Below are 20,081 nucleotides of genomic sequence, written 5' to 3'. Positions count from 1 at the left end.
ACATGAAAACTCAACAGAGAAGATTTTTGCACTGACAGAGAAACTGAGAGACAAGCGTAACTGAGAAAGAGCCCCATGAAAAGTGAAAACTAATAATTTATTAATGTAAAATACAAAATGGGTGATTTTTTAAGTTATGGATTCTGCTTTTTGGTTCTCAAAACTTTTGGCCCTATCTTGATGCCATAAATACAGTAGCACTGACATAAACATAGTGAATACTGAAAAATACTACTGATTACAGCCAGCTACGAGTTACTGCTGTCTTGATGTAAAATGATGTACAACTCAAGTCATGAGCTCAGATGTATGCATTAGCCTCAGATGTGATTCCTGCTGTCATTGTGCTACAGAGAGTGTTGTTGAAAGAGACCAATGAGGATCAAAACTATGAAATGCACTTTACTTACTGCTATACAAAAGTATTTTTCTGACATAGAACAAAACCTACTCTCCTCCACTGTAATGTACCTTGATCCAAGTTAATGTAACACAGCTAATGTAACATCAACTAGATTTTAATGATTTAATTGTTATAGTTCATTGCATTCATTTAACAACTATTTAATTCTAATCAGGTCACTCATTATGGTATCAGTATCTGGAAGTACTAAAAAAGTACTCAAAACATCTAAAAAAAAATGTTAGATGTTAGTTTTTTTTTTATTTAAACCATTGTACTTTAAATACAGTTAAATAATAGAGAAATAATTAGATTATTGTTAATATTTTGAATGAAAGATTAAAAGATCAAGCAATAAAGAATATTTTTACAGCTCATTTTGCTCATGTTTACCAAGGGTGGCAATATTTCTGGAGGGCACTGTATGTTTTTGTTTTGTTTTTGTCCCTGGCAAAGTTTTAGTATTTTTTTGTCACTGAAAGATTAGAACCCAGGAGGATAAGCAGCTTAGATAATGTGTGTGTGTGTGTGTGTGTGTGTGTGCGTGCGTGCGTGCGTGCGTGCGTGCGTGCGTGCGTGTGTGTGTGTGTGTGAAAGATTAGAATTGTCTTTTCAGTGTAAAATCAAACAATAAAGTTATTTCTCATTGCTTTTTTGTATTGAATGTGTTTATCTTTTGTTCTAGATATGGGAGCTTAAGAGAGCAAGAGCAGGGTAGAGATGGCCACTGGTGGTACTGCAAGTTATTGCTCTGGTGAGTTCTTAAAATTGTTCGGTAGCTGATCATTTTCATTATTTCCCCAAGACACAGTTAGTTGTCTTGTATTAATTTGCAAATAGTGACCTACAGAAATGATGTATTACTTTAGCTCCTGTTTCTTAATTTGTTATCTTTTGCATTCAGTAGACCTTAGCAAAATCTGCAACTTTATGTGTAAGCAGACAATACACAATAAACATTATTTTATTTTTTAAGTTTCTACAAATTACCATTACATTTGGACTTAATGATAACATATGAGGAGTCATCAGTGAGACCTATGGGCTATGATATATTGAACACTGGGTTAGTGTATCTTCATTAAAATACTCCAATAAAAACTGTCATTTTTTTAAATGCGGCACTTTCATTTTCCCATTGATTTCTTCAAAGTTAACATTTGACAAAGGCAAGATTCCTTATACACACCTTAATCAGTTCTGATAATGTATGTGCTTTATTTTGTTGTGGGGTCAGAGCGTTGTTTCTCGGAGCTGAGGATTTTATTAGTGGGAAATGCAGAGTAAGTAGGAAACACCATCCTAAACAAAAAGGAGTTTGAGTTAAAGAGAACTGCTCACTGTGTGAACAGAAGGGGAACTAGCAGGGAGACACGTGACTGTGGTTGAAGCTTCAGGAGGGAGAAGAACAAAGTCAGGACTTTGGAAACCAAGACTACTCAAATGGTGCTTGGTATGTCTGTGTCCTCTAGGGCCCTGTGCTGTACTGTTGGTGGTAAATCTGAGCAAAACATTTCAAAATGAAGTCATGAAAGAACTACTAAGGAACCTAAAGTTACCCACTTTTAGAGTCTGGGATCAAACTTCAGTTCTGTTCACTTACTGAGACTGTCTGGGGGGAGACACCCTTAGAGCAGCACAATGGGAGTGAAGGGAAGGAGCTCCAGTGGCTGATTTGGTAACATAGGAACAGAAATCATGTTTTCTCTGATAATTGAGCAAGGAAAGGGAAATAGAAAACCCAGAGATAAGTGATTACAGAACAAGAAGCAAAAATGTCTTCCACTACACTCACAAACTCTGGTGTGGACAGGTGTACTTCCATAGTTATGTCAGAGGAGACAGCGCCCTGAATGTCACCCCAGGAGGTGCCTTTTCATCCTCTTTACAATGGAAGGCAATACCATGTGGTCAGTCACAGACTTGCACATACTACAACATAGACACAAACACTGTAAAGCAGCAGCAGAAGACAACGAACGCCAGGAATATTGTGACCAGGAGTCGTAACAGTCTGAATGATGCCGCTTCATTTTAATAAGCTAATGCTCTTTATTAAACAGACACTTCAGCTGGGAGTCTTTACAAAGACTAGTAATGCCCAGCCCAACGATACCCCAACACGAAACACAAAGCAGGGGTATGGTGAGAAAACAGAGCTTTGAAGAAGGTAGACATTTCTTATTACTACTTCTCTGTAAAACCCACCCTCCTTGGATGCAATTACTCCAATAAACGCAACTTCCACTAAACCACACAGCAACAACAACAGCAAATGCCTCTTTTTATGTGTGGAGTGTGGCGCTTCCCGAGAGCCACTTTGCATTGCCACACCTCCTAAGATCTTCATGGCAGCATGTGGCAGACACCACACACCCCCCCGCAAGGGTTGGCCATCCCAGCGGCCCAACCAGCCTTATCAAAGGCTCTGGGGCACCTCAGTAACAGCCTGTCCACGGACAGCTCCACATCTGTGCAGCAGCCCAGCCAGAAGAAACTCTGCTGCAACCCCATGCTGTCTTGCCCATGCTGATGTGCCCCATTCCAGCCACCTCATGAACCACGCCCAGCACTGTCTTCTTCAAGCTGCGCAGCACCAGCAGCTGCCACAAATGCTTACCCAGCACTGACTCCAGTCGCTCTGACGCCACTCGCTTAGGGGCCGGTTGGCACATCGTCTCGTTAATGAACAGGTTCTTCACACCTTTTATATGCTTTTTTATTGAACGGGCACTTCAGTGCTATGCCCACCCACTGCTACCCCAACATGAAACACAGGGCAGGGTAATGCAAGAGGACACAACATTCGAGGAAGGTAAACACTACCCACTACTTATCTGCAAAGTCCACCCTCCTTGAACACAAATACTGACTAAAGTAAAAAACCTGAAGCAGCGGTGCTTTCTTTGCCATGCAGTGGTCGCAGCAATGCACATACAGCTTGTTCGTGTAGCAGCCCAGCCAATATAACCTCTGCTGCAACCCCTTCAGTGTTGTACCCACACTGACCTGCCCCACACCAGCCACCCCATGCATCACACCCAGCACCATCTTCCTCAGGCTCTGCGGCACCAGCAGCTGCCACAAATGCTTCCCCGGCACTGGCTCCTCCCAAACACAAAACAGCATCTCGTTGAGCACCCAGAGGCTCTCTCAGCCATAGCGATGGGCCTGTGTGGCATCATGTCTGTCCAACCCAGTTTCTGTCCCACCTGCAGCCATAAACATGCTCAAGAAACCTGTGCATCCTCCTGGGCATGGCAGTACTCCTCACAGCATCCAGTGCTACAGGGAGTCTCAGACGCGCTCCGCATTCTACATCGGTCACTGCACCATCTATGTTGATGGAGATGCTGCTTGTGTGGGTTGCCCCCGGCCCTGGCTCCTCACCATGAATGAGAGCCCTCTCCTCCCTCTCACGTCGACTCTGCTGCTGTGACAAACTTGCCTTGGATGGTCATGGCTTCCTAGTTGGCAAGAGTGCTGCTCTTGATGCGAGGGTACACACCTAGACCCAGCAGTGACACTGACAAGCCAGTGTCAGTGAGAGCACTGAGCTGTTTCCTGTATATGCAGCATTCAACTGAAAGTCTGCAGCTGCAGCTGATCTTCCTGGCTTTGTGGTGATTGCTTGAAGGCTGACCTGTGCAGGGAGCTGCATGTGCCATCTAAGCTCCTCTGGCAGCAGCGTGTCCACTCTGTTCAGTCTTACTTAGCCTCTGCCTCTGGAAAGGCTAAAGTGAGCCTTAAGCATCACTGGAGGGCCATGGTCAACACTGCTAAGTTGTCATGTTGTTCCAGCAGAAGATCCACAAGCACCTATAGTGCTTTCCCCTCCAGGGCTAGACACAGCTGCATTGCAACTCATCCAGAATGCAGCAGCATTCAAGTTCAATCATGTCACTCCACTGCTGTGTCCCTTCACTGGCTTCCTGTAGCTGCACGCATCAGATTTAAAACCCTGATGCTTGCCTACAAAGCCAAAAACGGACCAGCCCCTCCCTACCTGATGGCAATTTTTTCAAAACTCAAACTGTACCTTGAGCCCTTTGAGCTTCAAGTACAGCTTGGCTTGATCCGCCATCCTTCAAGACGCATGGAAGCCAAGCGTCTCCCACTGGCTGTCCAAACAGCAGTCTCTCTTGTGGTCTTCAAATGCAGACTCAAGACACATCCCTTTTTTTTACAGCACTTAAGTGAGCAAGTTAAATATTTATTGAAACGTATTGTACTGCACTTATTGAAATGTATTGTATTGTGTTGTGCTATATTTGATTATGTTTCTTTTACTATAGTATCAACATAGGCTTTTGTTTTTAGCAATGTCTGAGCTCAGGACTAGCTTTCTCTTTAACCTATTTGTAACTAGCAAAGATACTTTCTCTGAGTAGACAACAAAGCATTTTTGTGTGTCGCTCTGGATAAGAGTGTCTGCTTAATGCTGTAAATGTAATGTAAATGGCTTTGCTGTCAAGCCTCGCCACACTGTTTCCTTCACCTCATCTGGGAGGGGGCAGGCATAGTGCTCAGTACCCCCTTCTTCTTGGCTATGTCTTCTTTGCCGCCCATCTTCGAGTATGTTGATCCGTCCTTTAATTTATCCCTGGGTGGAGGGAGGCAGGGGAAGAGAGAGAGGGGGAGAGAGGAGGGACGAGCAGCAGCAACAGAGTGAAGAGCTGAAAAGTTTGAGTGAGAAAGGGACTGAAAAGTGTAGCTTTAAAGGGCACTGAAAAATGCCTAGCATAGGTTTGGTTTCGGAGAAAAGGACTGAAAAGTCTTGTTTGAAGCCAGTGAAAAGTGGACAGCTTTGGCTGTGAGTTGTTTTGTTTTGTTTTGTTTTGTTTGGAGTGAAAAATAAAGTAGAATTGGCTGCTGTGACCCTGAACCCTGCCTCCAGCATCCTTCCTGAGCCCAGCGTAGCACATGGTGTGCTACACTCACCTACAAATTAATATCCAGTAAAACGATATAAAAATGTTGCCCATTTCTGGTTAAAAAGCATGTAATACTAATACTAGTTAGCCAGTGATATTCCAGTCAATACAGTTGTGCCTTTGAATCTATGAATAATATTTTTAGACTAATATGTTTAAGTGGCCCTGTGGGGATGTCTTGCCACAAATGTTTGCACTTTCACTTGAAAATAAAATCCTCTTAAAACCAAATCTGAATGTAATGCTTTCTCCATAACCCCATAATCATATGTTTTAATAGATTTTCTTATACAGCTTATGAATTCACAGACTTTTTAGATGGTTATTAAGACACCTCTTATCATAAACAGCTTGTATAAGTACCAAAAATGCACTGGATCATTTTCCAGCATTGTCAGAGCTTTAGGTCAAAAACCGAGCAGTGACCAGAGCAGCAAGTCTATATGCTCACCACTAGAGTTGTAAGTGTGATAACAAATTTATAGTACCATGTAAACATTCAGGATTTTAGCTTTCAGAATGATTAGCAGTAATTGATGAGTTTTTAATTCCCTAGACAATAATAAAACAAACGTCTGTTTTTGTCTTACAGGTACACCTGATACACCTTGTCTCTCAGAGCTGAGGATTGTGCTGTTGGGATACAGATATTCTGGGAAGAGTTCAGCAGGAAACACCATCCTGAACAGAGAAGAGTTTGAGTTAAAGAGAACTGCTCAGTGTGTGAAGAGACAGAGAGAAGTAGCAGGGAGACACATCACTGTGGTTGAAGCTCCAGGATGGTGGCGAGATAAACCTGTAGAGGAGAGCACTGAGTTACTGAAACAGGAGATTGTGCTCAGTGTATCTCTGTGTCCTCCAGGACCTCACTGTCTGCTGCTGATCATACGTGTGGACAGTGTTTTTAAACAGAATTATAGAAACATAATAGAAGGATATCTGAATCTTCTAACTGATTCAGTTTGGAGTCACACTATAGTCCTGTTCACCTATGGAGACTGTCTGTTAGACACACCCATAGAGCAACACATTGAGAGTGAAGGGAAGGAGCTTCAGTGGCTGGTTGAGAAATGTGGGAACAGGTATCATGTTCTCAACAATAAGAACAGGAGTGATGACACTCAGGTCACAGAGCTGCTGGAGAAGATAGAGGAGATGGTGGCAGCAAACAGTGGACGCCATTTTGAAATGGACAGAAAGATTCTTCAGGAGGTGGAAGAGAAGAGGAGAGCAGAGATAGAGGGAGCAAAAGAGAGGATGATGAAGGTACAGAAGCAGAGAGAAGGCCTAAATTTACACATGTGTAAGTCATTTCATCAACATATTTAATTTTTGATTTTGGTCACAATCAAAATAGGAGTAAAACCAAGTTGTGTGAATGACTTGAATTTAACAAAGAGAAGAATAAATGCAATGATTTTTCTCAGGAGGCCATTTTCTGTCACCCTGATCAGCAGTTTGATCTCACTGTTCAGATCTTCAACACATCCTGAATCAAACAGCTTAGATTACCGTTATAATTTAAATTAATTACTAACTAAAACAAATCAATTACTCAGTTGCAAAGGGATACACAGTCAGATTTAGAATCAGCAAATTTTACACAAAGCCACAAAGCTAGCAATCGGCCAATATATTATGTTTATTTCTTCTGATCTGCATTGCAGTTTTATGAGGTAAATAGCATGAGGTAAGTACATTCGCACTGTATTTGAATGCTGCTGCTACACCGATACCAAAATGTGATAATTAATCTTGACTTTCTGTGCTAAACAGCTAGTTGTTTCTTACTTTTCATGTAACTCTTTGTAATGGGACAGAAGTTGTCAGACATGTGTGGTGAAAATACACTGAGGAGGCTTTACTGGTTTGAATATGATCCAATCATAGTTGAAAACCGGGCAGAGGTCAATCCAACATAAGCCAGATACAAAAATAGATAAACATAACAAAATAATATCCGTGCAAGGAGCAGGCAAAATGGCAAAGTCAAAAAACATGGATCAGTCAGTTGCACAGAAAGTCAGTGAATACATGGGAAAGAATGCTCAGTAGCTCTGTGAACCAAGCAATACTTCACACTGAGCTAAGCTAAAGCTCGGGCTTAAATACTAACTGGACTAATCACATGATAAGAGAAACAGGTGAGGCAGATCTCTGATACTTGGGCTGGTGCGATGTCACAATCATGTGTTCTCCCAGAGGGTTCTAGAAAATGTCTACCAGAGAGTCAGGACCAAATCAAACTGGGTTCTTACTTCATCAGTACACTCAGTTGTTCATGCAAAAAGCATTAGAGTCAAAGATTATTTCATTAACATTCTAAGGATTTTTCATCATGTGAGTCAGTGATACAGAATTCAGCTGTTGTGAGGTGGTCATAGATGTACATATATCATGTATTTTATGATGGCTTCCAATGTGGCTCAGTCAATAATATTTAAGACCAGACCTATCCAATTTATAAATATATAAATGTATAAATGTTTTTATCCACATTTGGCAGATATGTTATCTGTTACAAACTGAATACCCATGGCTACAAACTACGGTCACTGTCCTATGAACTAAGAGCGCTTTTTAGAGCCGTTGATAGACATCTTCCTTTAAATCTTAAACAGGCTGCTGTGTAACACGAACAAAGAGTTGTTTTATAGTTTACTGTGGCAGACAAATGGTGATGAAGGCAGTTTGTTTGTGAAACATTCATTTGTTATTTACCTGTTGAACCTTTATGTATAGTGGTGTCAGCTAAGATTAAGAGCCGAGTTGTCTGAGCATCTTCTGAGAACTCCCCATAACATAATGGTGTCAGAAGTGCCAGTTAAAATGGCATCAAGAGATTGTTCCCAGTGGCAGGGCATGGATCTGGTGGGGTTCCCCATTTGCCCACACCGAGAGGGGTTTGGTGTGGCAGAGGGAGGTGAGGCCAGCAGAGGACAAAAAAGTTGAGAAGAACCAGGCCCAGTGGCCCTGGGAAGAGTATGCTCTCCTGAAGATAGCAAAAGAAAGCAGGAAACTGCTGCAAAGCATGGGCAACTGGGGGGCTGGGGGGGAACAGTATGCCCTCTTGAAGATACATGGTGTGCTGGTGAGAGGTGAGCTGAGGAAATAGCTGACCTACGGCTGTCAATGGGACAGCATTGCCCATTGTCTCTACCTATAGTCTCTGCCCCTGATGTGACTTGGCAACCACGGTAGCCAAAGCAATCTCTGCAGTGGCAAGGGGGCGGTGCAGCAAGCAACACAATGCTACCAACGCTAAGGGGATGCTGCGCCAGTCAATTCTGTGAATCTAAGCTGATGAGGAAATGGAAGCCAGCCAAGAAGATGGTGGGGGGCCTGAGCTAAGTGCACTAGTTCTGGCTCACGCTTTCCAGGATGCATTCATACTCGGTTTGGAGTCCCTTGCGGTGGCCAGGGCCGTGCTTGACCTCAGGAAGGACATGCTGGGCTTGGAGAAGTGAAGGTGTTTGTGGCAGTTAGTGGAGTCGAGGCAGAGAGTGGTGGCTCCCTGGCATTGTGGCCTTTGTTCACCATGGAGGAAGCCACCAGCTCTGGAAGAGCTGACCACGCAGCACTAGAGCCTGTTGGTGGGGCAGATTGCGCCATCAAGGCCACCATGGCTTTTCATGAATGAAGCCACAAATGCTGGGGGAGCTGAAAATGCAGCACGTATGTCAGTCATTGAATCCCTGAGGGCTGTGGGCAGAGCACACGAGCTGCACCCTCATCAGCACCCCAGCTTTGAAATCCCCTTGGTGACCCAGGAGGACCATGATACCCCAGCAGCCATGGGCAATGTGGCATCAGTTATGCTTGGTTCTATTAAGTTTAATAAAAAAGAGGTGTTTTCTTCATGTTAGGTTGGGTTGTTTTTTGGACTTTTATTTTCAAGGGTGGGTCTACGTTCTTCAAGATGGTGGTTATAGCTTGAGAGAGAGACTAGCCAGCTAACAGTAAGAGTCATAAGCTAGGCTGAGGGTGACTTTCCCCTCCTATATCCTGTTTGCTGTGCCAAAGTAAAGCTGCATTATGGACAAGAACTTTGAGTTGTCTGAGTTTCTTCTGAGAACTCCCCACATGATAGTACTTACTGGCTCCTGTCACAACTACCAGTCCTCCTTGAACAGCACTAGTTTTGCTAACTAAACTAAGCTAATAGCACTATTAGTTACATCGGCCAGCCTGCCCTAATCAAGCCCTTTTGCATCTACACCAACACCAGCATCTACACCAACATCAGCAAATCAGGTACACAATGCTGTGAAGACTGCCTTGGGTAAGCCACAGCTGGACATGCCGGCAGCACATGCACCAAGAGCCAGTGCCTTTTCCAAATACACAGCAACCAAGGAGAAATTCTTCATGCCTGTTTGTCAAGATTTTTTGCTGACTTTACAGCCGCCCTTCTGATGATGGGGATAGTGGGCTATTTAGCTGAAACCACTGGTTGGTTGATAGCTACCCTTACACAAAGTCAACAGCAGTTCTGGGTAGCACAAACATCTTTATCTGACTCATGTAGGGCCACACTTTGGACTCTGCAGCTTGTGCTTGGCCACTTGTTTGGTCTGGCTGTTCAGGAGGCTGTAAATCAAATATATTTGTATTCAATGGCAATGGCCTTCTCAGAATCAGGCAAACTGGAGAATATGAAAAAGACATTTCATTTTCACCCACCACCCCCACCCCCTCTGGCGCTGCTTCCCTTCTGTCACGTGATCTCCAGAGGATGGACTTGCGCTCTAGCTTTTCCTAGACTCCCAACACCGGCTGCCCAAAGCCAGGAGCACCTCCTCAGCTGCACACAGTCCGTAATGCATCTCATGGCGAGACACAGAAGGCACCTGCTGTTGACGGGCCTTGTCAGTAACAGAAATCATGTCCTCCCAACACCTGGCATACTGGAAATTGCATTAGACCAATGGGTCATTCGCACTATGTCAGAGGAGTACAGGCTACAGTTTCATCACAGGCCCCCACTCAGATGTTGGCCAAGGGTCACTGTTGTTTGTTAAACTTTCTCAGGAAGTCAGTTCCCTCCTGGCAAGGGGTGATATAGAAGTTGTCTTCACCAGCTACCTTCTACCTACGCTGTCCCCCTGGATGGCTCAGCGTTTAAAAATTCTGCCATACCTGGATGACTGGCTTGTATGAGCCTCCTTCAAGGAATGAGCAATCAAGTACACACAAATTGTTGGAGCATACTCAAGTTTTAGGCCTCACTGTAAACCGGGTGAAGAGCTGACTCCTGCCATCGCGGCTGATCCGGTTTATAGGTATGCTTTTTAAGTCACAGTCTATGGCAGCATTGTTGTCCTGGGAGCGGGCTTGAGTGATTCTGTCATTTATCAGTGATTCTCAGCAATTCTGTTGCCTCAAACTGAGCTCAGAGTTGCCACATCTGACACTACCATGGCTTCAGGGTTTCCTCAAAGCTGCTGCACAGGTATTTGCACTGGGGATGATTAGAAACACTATCCTGAATGCCAGAGCCTCCCTCCATCTACGCTCTATAGAAGGGTAGATGGAGGGCATTTAGCAACTGGTATTTGAACATCCAGATAGACCTATTCTTGTATATCATCGAAGTATTGCTTTCCTTTATGTAGTCCCTGCTTGATGAGGAAAGGACCTCCTCTACCCTAAAACTTTAGTGACAGCCCTGGTTGTTTGGCACTATCCAAGGGCTTCTCTTTGGGATCTCGTAAGCTGGTGACCACCTTTCTAAAGGAGGTGAAGAGATTGTATCCACCCTGATCACTTAGGGCACCACCCTGGAACCGCCCTTTGGTGCTGTGTCACACGCCGTTTGAACCTCTGGATGAGGCTGCTCTTAAGTGGGTCTCCTTAAAGACAGCCCTTTTGCCTACTGTTTCCACGGCTAAATGTGTCTGAGCTACAGACACCTTCTGTAAGCCTCATGTGTCTCCAGTGGAGCCTGGATACGTGTTGTTGAGACCTAACCTCACGTTCTTACCCAAAGTTCTCAGCTCTAGGTTAATTAATAAATCCATCAGCCTAGCAGCTTACACGGAACACAAGCTGAAATAAACGGATTTCCATATCGGTAAGTGTATTATATTGCTGATGCTATAGTCGGTTATGCTAAGATAAGTTCGTATTTACATACATGCAATGAGCTAAACACTAGCGATATAAATGTGTTTGAACATTTTCTTATAACTTTGGCAGTGAAACGGTGAACCAAGAGTAAGCTATATTTGAGATATCTGTTGAATTTCAAGGAGTTTATGTGAGTTTTCTGCCGTGTGTAGTCACAGCCTGTGCTGCGCCTGGCCGAGAGAGGCGACGCCACGGCACGCGCTGCAGAAGATAACCCTTTCAGTGCCGAGTGATGCAGTCTTCTTTATTTTTACTGTGTAGAAACTGAAAATGCTGTAAATAAGTGCAGTTATTTGTTATAAACATTGGAAATACTGCAAATAAGAGCAGCTATATGTGAATTACTTAGGTTAAAGTTTATGTTAATGTTTATAGAGACTTTGAAACTTGAATTTAACAGTGATTTATGACCTTATTATAGGTCAGGTTTTTTGCTAGAGTTGAAGTTGGATCTGTTCTCATTTGATGGCGAGCCATCCTGGAATATTGATCCTAAAAAGTGATTCGCAAGCACAGTGGACATCATTTAAGCTGTGAAGTCTCCCTTTTCTATTGAACTTTGCACTGAAGCCTCTCTCCAGAGCGGTAGGAGGAATACTTTTTCATGGACTGGAACTCTCACACATACCCACACATTTGCAACCTGTGGAACACAGAGGAGCATTGATTATACACACACACACACACACACACACACACACGAAAGAAAAGTTGATACTGAAATTGTAATTGAATTATACTATTTACTGAGTGGAACTGATTGGATTATATTGTTGAACTGACTGAAAACTGTGACTGAAGATATTATCAAATTTAACTTTATTTTTGTAAACTGGAAAATGGTCACATCTTAAAAAGGGGAAATTTAGAATTTGGTGTTTTATTTCCTACCCGGGTAGAAGCAGTAGCTTTACTAGCCTAATACAGATTCAAATTGAATTGTTTAATGTATGTTTGTTTTATTTAATTTTGTTTATTTCTGTACATACCTGTTTCTTTATTAAAAGGAAGCTTCCCTAAACTTCCAATCATAGTGCAGTGGTGCAGCGTCGTCTCTTGGGTAGTGGTTTGCCCCGGCGCTGTAGGTGATCCTGGAATCGTTCTGATTGGCCCACAGTATCTTGGTGTTTCCTCGTTTGCTCACTCATTTAAACCCAAGGTTAATGATAGAAATCTGTGTTAGCGCCTTTAATTTACAACGCTCTAACCGAGCTAACATCTCACTGCTAGCTAGAATTCATTACACCTGCAATGGCTACTGGACCCTTTTTGGGGCATAGCACCTTCCTGGCCTACCCTAAAAGGTGCCCCTCTGGTGAACATGACTGACAGGTTTCCTGGTCACTTGGAGTCTGTGAGAAGAGACCAGGCTCCAGAGGAAGACTGCAGAGGGACTCGTGCATATATAGGCTCGACTATGTCACACGCTGGTGTCACAAGGTGACTGTCATACTTTCTCAGTCTGCTGCTGGCACAGCTAGAGAAGCCTCTACTTGTTAAGAATTGTCCCTGGCTGTCTTCCACTATTCATATAATCACAGTTACGTACATAATTAACAATATTCATTCATGAAATGCCATAACACAATTTGTTCTAGTATATACAATGTTGTTTCATGATTTGTACCACAAATGTTTAAAGTGTTTGTTCATGATCTCTTTGTGGCTCCTACTATATTAATGAATCTATATTTGTTAATTGTTCTGTTCATTCATATGCATTATATATGCGTTCTTATTATAAATGATGATAAATATAATTTATATAATAATAATAAAAAATTCTATGAGTGACTGATTATATAAAATATAACATAGTTCTAAATATTGTTATAATGTGTATATTTTACATTTTTAAATATATATAGATTAAATGCATAATACAATATTTTTTATATTATGATGATAATTACTATATCAACAATATGGTGTTATGTAGAATATGTGCCAAAATGAAAAACAAAACCTCTCTTACATTGATTTCATGTCACTTGACCTCTTTTTATTGTTTTAAATGCATTTGTCTCATTGAAATGCAACCAAAGACTTGTATTCTCTTTTTGCTGGTTATTATTGACTTTGGTCTAAGTGAAAAATAAGTACACTTGAGTTTTCAACCAGACAGTACAAACAACTTGTCTGAATTGTCTAACCTGAATTAAAACATTGCAAGAATGTTAGATATTAGATATTAGAAATTAGATAATTATGGCTTGAATATTTAAGCACAAATAATATCAGAACTTCCAGTGTGGAAAAAGAAGGAAATTGCCCTCTTAAGAATAATACTCATTTACTGTAAAGCTAAATCATATTGGCACTTGCAGGATGATAATACATAAACTTACACACAGTTAGAGGAAATAAACTGGAACAGCAGACAGTTTGGTTTTTATAGCACAAAAAAAGAAACTCTTGTAAAAAAGGCATCATACCACACTATCAGTGCACAAAGCTGCCCTACCTGGAACAAGTAGCAATGTTATGCTGATAGGGAAATTCTGGGCCCATGATTACATCTATTATTTTTCATGTACATATCTGCCTATACAGATACACAAACATGTATAAAATGTAGAAATTTGGACTAAATCTACCAGAATCAGCATTGCAGTGAACCACAAAATTTATTTCTGTAGATTTAAAAATGTAGTAAAATCAATAAAATTTAGGTATTTTAGCACAGAAACCCAGCGTCACCTAAACATTCTGCTCTTCTGGAGTTCAACAAATGCATCAAATTTGACTTTGAAATATCACATCTAATCATCTGTCTAATGCCAGTATTTTGTATCAAAGCAAATATCTGCTGATGCTGATATGACTCCGACATAGTTGCGCATCCCTAGTAAGAAGCCTCCCAGGTGAATCTTGCATCACTCTGTCAGATAGTTTTTACCAATTTCAAAAAAAAAGTTATTTATTAAATTCTAACACTACAAATATTTTAAAGTTAAATTGCAGTCAATCAATTTATATCTTAATGATTCCTCTTCATATTAATAATTGAAAAACAACATACAAACACTTGATATGTTAAAATTGTTAATTAAGCAAATAGTTACTGTGATTATAGTAAATACATTATGATATTAGATAAATTAACTAATAACTATAATTATTGTTATAATTGTGGTAGCACTTTATTTTATGTTATGTAACTAGTATTTAATATGCAAATATGCGGTACTTAGCAGTACAATAAATAGTATTTTTTTAATGTAAATTACTATGTACATGTGACGTATGTACCATATATATATAAGTATCAGATATGCATAACTCAGATATGAAGTTACTCAGAATTTAATGATAAATACATAGTACTTTCAAGTAATATTCGGTGCACCATTTGCAAGTTCAGGGTAATTAATGTAATGTTGTGGTAACACTGTGGTAGAGGCACTGTAAAATAAAATGCAACCTCATACATACAATTACACAGAAACTACTTATCCTCTTATCATCATCATATGCAGAAATGAACCAGACATAATACTAGGTACATAGTGGTAAGTTCTCAGTAATATGATGGGAACTGTAAAATAAAGAGTAACTTGTTGCATAATATTAAACAGTAATTGTTTGTTTCTTCTTATTCAGAGCATAATCATACATGATGTTCACATAACCATATATAATATTATGGATCTGATCTAGGTTAAAGCACAGCAGTCTTAAAAGTGGTGTCTATGTTGTGAAATATAGATGAATAAAGCAAACACAACAGACGGGATTAAAGCAAAAATGAAAATGTATTGTACTAAAGCAAATTTCAAACTACCTGGAGAGTAGCAACAACAAGCAAAAGAAACACACACTAAAAGAAACACTGACTACCAAATGCGCACATATACACACACACACTCCTACAGCCACAGTCCCACCCAGAGACTTACTATATACATAGCAAACTTTAAAACAGTGTATAATCCAAAAGTACAGATCAAACAGCAGATGGAGTCCAACTGCAGAAGCTAACATGCAAAACAATCCCACGTGCAGTGACAAGACACGGGGAAACCCAGAAGAATTGGACCAGAGTTTGAATTGTTACTGAATCTGTTGTTGCTTTTTTTGGACTTGTTAGCTTGAAATGTATGTTATATTAATGTATATTATGTAGATATTCACTGTATTGAAAGTCTCATTTCACTTTGTATGGCTCGGCTCTGCAATGCTAGCCAGTCAGTTAAACTCCGGTGAACAACTTTGAATCTTAATATTAAAAATCTACCTAAACAATACTGTGAGGTCACTGTGCTAAAAGGGGCTTTTTGTCCATTGTATGGGGGGAAATGCTTGTCCCTTTTCAATTCAAACAAAAAATCATTTCAAATGTGAATGTATTGCTCTCCTCACAAGCCTTACAATCATGTATTTAAAAAAAAAAATAAAAAAAGAGTAATTTTAGCATTTTAGTACACTATTATCCAATTACAGTATGTGTGGGAATGAATCCCAGGAAGGCTGTCATCCAAATTAATTTACAAAATTATTTACAGTTACAATTAGATTTGACCCCATTATTTGAATAGGAGTGAAAAAGGTGAGGTGGACAACTTACCATGGGGGCTTCTCTCCCTAAGTCACCCAGTTAGTTAGTGTTGTATGATATGTGGACGTAGCACGACTTGTGCTACCCCAGGCTCATGAAGGACACTGGAGGCAGGGTTCATGGTCGCAGCAGCCATTTCTTTATTTTTCTCTCCAAACAAACATAAAAACAACTCACAACTCTCTGTTCCGTCTCAGCTCTTTTAAGAAGGTGCTCACACTGCTGGAGAGCTAAGAGAGAAAGAGCGCTCGTTGTTCCGCCTCCCCGTCACCGCCCTATAGGACTTTTTAGATGCTTTGAATTTTTTTCGATTTTGGATTTTTTCCATCACTGTAAGAGCAACAGGTCAAAGACAGTGCAGTGGCCAGAGAAACTATTCAATGTATTCTGTGTAGAGTTGTAAATGCAATAAAAATATATATCAACGTGTAAACATTCAGTATCTCTATCATTTTTTTAGTTAATAAGAAAACAAATGCAAACTTTTATTTTCTCCAAAACAATGCTGATTATGATTACAGGATGTCTTTCATTTTTTTCTGTGGATGTTTTTCTCCTCCAGCTGACATACACCATCTCTCAGAGCTGAGGATTGTGCTGCTGGGGAACAGATATGCTGGAAAGAGTTCAGCAGGAAACACCATCCTGAACAGAGAGGAGTTTGAGTTAAAGAGTGCTGCTCAGTGTGTGAAGAGACAGAGAGAAGTAGCAGGGAGACACATCACTGTGGTTGAAGCTCCAGGATGGTGGAAGAATGAACCTGTAGAGGAGAGCACTGAGTTACTGAAACAGGAGATTGTGCTCAGTGTGTCTCTGTGTCCTCCAGGACCTCACTGTCTGCTGCTGGTCATACGTGTGGACAATATTTTTAAAGACAATTATAGAAATATATTAGAGGGATATCTGAAACTTCTTACTGATGCAGTGTGGAGTCACACTATAGTGCTGTTCACCTGTGGAGACTGTCTGGGAGACACACCCATAGAGCAGCACATTGAGAGTGAAGGGAAGGAGTTCCAGTGGCTGGTTGAGAAATGTGGAAACAGGTATCATGTTCTCAACAATAAGAACAGGAGTGATGACACTCGGGTCACAGAGCTGCTGGAGAAGATAGAGGAGATGGTGGCAGCAAACAGTGGATGCCATTTTGAAATGGACAGAAAGATTCTACAGGAGGTGGAAGAGAAGAGGAGAGCAGAGGAAGAGAGAGCTAAAGAGAGGAAGATGAAGGTGCAGAAACAGAGAGAAGACCTGAGATCACACATGTGTAAGTTACAAGCATATTCAGCATTTTGATTTCAGTCACTATCAGAATAGGAGTTGTACATCAGTTTTATGTATGTGGTAGCAAAGCACATATATTTTATTCAAATACAACAGAGAAGTTTCCTTTACTGATTAAATCCCTTTATTTACAACATAGTCTGCAGAGTGTGAACCCATTTAATGCTTAGCATCCAAAGTCTTTATACCATGTGCCACCACCCTTAGGCTCCCTGTCTCCTCTCCAAATGCATCACCCTATACCATTTTTACCAGTCAATTTTACCCAGCTGCTTCTCACATTAGCATTTTTAAGTGGGGCCTCAAAACCCTTCCTCAAATAACCACTTGGCCCTTTTATAGAATAAGGCCTTCCATCTGTTTCCTCTCAGTCTATCTGTTTTCCCCATTGTTTTTGAGCCCACTAGACAGTCGATCAGCACATATACAATTTTGCATACATTCCAGGAGGCCTTCAAAGAGACCTTTGGCACTCTACTCAGAACTTAAACATTCACAGGTTATCAATTTCACACACAATGGAGCACACAACATTCTCCACACATGTTGCCATGAGGCACGGTCGATAAATACACTACATGTACATTCCTTAAATTTGATGAAGAGGAGAATGAATGGTGTGATTTTCATCAGGAGGCCAGTTTCTGTCATCTTGATCAGCAGTTTGATATCACTGTTCAGGACTTCAACATGTCTTGAATTAAACAGCTTCAGATTACCATTGCAATATCTAAAATAAATTAATTATCTAATTTCTTGTAATTATTGTACTCATCCTTTCATTATTGTTTCAAATGAAGAACTTGCGTTTACTTATTTGCTCAAGTCATCAAAGTCATTGTCATTTTTATTTTCCTCATCACAAAAAGCATGTGACAAATCATAGTTGTAACAAAGAAACTCAGACAATGTGGTAGGGTCTAAGTGCAGATTTACTTCCAGAAAAATATCTTGGTTAGGCATGTAGGTTAACACAAGTGGATACAAACTTAAGAAAATAACAAGGGTAAATACCTAGAACAAAGGCTAGCAAAATATAGGCAAATATCAAGACTTTGCAACAGATATAATAATAATGATAATAATAATAATGATAATAAGAATAATAATGATAATAATAATAATAATAATAGTAATAATAATCACAGCCTTCTGCCTGATAAACGCTGGGATAGGCTCCAGCACCCTCTGCAACCCAGAAGGATAAGTGGCTTAGAAGATGAATGGATAGAAATAGAAAATAGGTCAATATAAAACTTAGGGCAGAATGAGCAACACATGCTAAAGGAAGAAGTCTAGGAGAACGACCGGGCATGTGCCTGACAGTAGTGGAAAATAACGGAAACTGACATGTCTGTACATGAGTTTAGCTCTCACAGGATAGTGAAACCATAAGGCTTATTAAAAAAAAAGATCCAAAAGACTAAACACCAGACCAGCTCAAAAACAAAAAGAGCAAAACATGGTACATGGTATCAGACAAAAAGAGTTGAGAGGAAACAAGCAAGGGTCTAAACCAAAAAGCAAACAATCCGGTCATCTTAGCCAAAGGGAGAATTCTGAGAAACAACAACAATAGTCAAAACAAGGTCATAACAGGAGAACATACAAATTCTGATAACTGAGATCTGATGACTGATGGATGATTGGTTGGCTGGGTCACGTGACTGACTGATGCATCTTGGGAGTTGGAGTCTGTAAGATAGTTAGAGTTTGTCTGAGAGCCAGGAAGAATGACAGTACAACCCCCCCAAAGAGTCTGGGACAGCCGAAGAACGAGGGCGACCTCAACAATGACCACCCATGCTCCCGGAAGTGTCTCGGGCCACATGTCTGGAGCTGTTGTGGTTCTGGACTGGAGATCCTCTCCCCGGATAAACCCTCTGATGACCAGTAGGGGTTTGGAACAGACAGCTTCTGGGATGACCTCTGGTACATGGAGCCGGACAGCCCTGGATGGCGCTGATGAAAGTCCTGCAACTAAGGGATCCAGGACTTCTATAGCAGATACCCAACTCCTGTCCTCGAGTCCAAAGCCCTCCCAGTCGACCAGGCTTTGGAGAACCCCTCTTTTCCTTCTGGAGTCCAGAAGCCTATGAACAGCATAGAATCGGGAGCCCTCAACCCCAACCAGAGGGGGCAGCCAAACATCAGGCGTGACCTTGTCCAGCGGGCCAGGAACAACTGGCTTCAGAAGGGAGATATGAAATGAGTTACAAACTCTACACTGATGGGGCAACTCTGACTGATAAGTAACCTCACTGACATGTTTAATGACTTTGAAAGCACCAATGTATTTAGCCAACAGTTTCTTACTCCGAGAACCTGGTCAAAAGCCAAAACCGATCACCTGGGGAATAGACAAGGGTGTCACCACAATGACGATCTACACAAAGTATGTGTTTCACCAGCATGACCAGAAGAAAGGGAAGAATGGGCCCAGGTAATGATACAGTCACAGAACTAAGTGGGTACATATCTGTTGTTGGGAGGACATTGTTCCGGAACAGTTGGTCTCTGAAGCTCCCAACGAATGGGTGCTGCAATTATTTCAAGATACAAGATATTCTCTGGTGTTTCTTTGACAGGAGTTTCCTCACTATACATTCTAGACAGGGCATCAGCTTTGGTATTGCATGTGCCGGGTCTGTATGTTACGGAAATATGAAAGACTGGAAAACAACCAACGGGCCTAATGGGGATGTAGCCTCTTAGCCAAAGATACTCCAAATTCTTTTGATCAGTAAGGACTAAGAATGGATGCTTAGCTCCC

General features: G+C 41.2%; 1 protein-coding gene across 1 annotated transcript in view; it reads left to right on the top strand.

Moving 5' to 3' along the window:
• Positions 1-6,369: 6,369 nt before the first annotated feature.
• LOC118801649 overlaps positions 6,370-20,081 on the top strand; it is a 42,409-nt gene continuing 28,697 nt past the window's right edge. Inside the window, exon 1 of the mRNA XM_036562014.1 lies at positions 6,370-6,640. Coding sequence (XP_036417907.1) covers positions 6,493-6,640 — 148 coding nt within the window. The 5' untranslated portion in view covers positions 6,370-6,492. The remainder of the gene's footprint in view (positions 6,641-20,081) is intronic.

Source organism: Colossoma macropomum, unplaced genomic scaffold (assembly GCF_904425465.1).
Source record: "Colossoma macropomum unplaced genomic scaffold, Colossoma_macropomum, whole genome shotgun sequence".
NCBI classification, from domain to species: Eukaryota; Metazoa; Chordata; class Actinopteri; order Characiformes; family Serrasalmidae; genus Colossoma; species Colossoma macropomum.
Note: the sequence above shows the minus strand (reverse complement) of the source record. Positions and strands in the feature narration are given on the sequence as shown.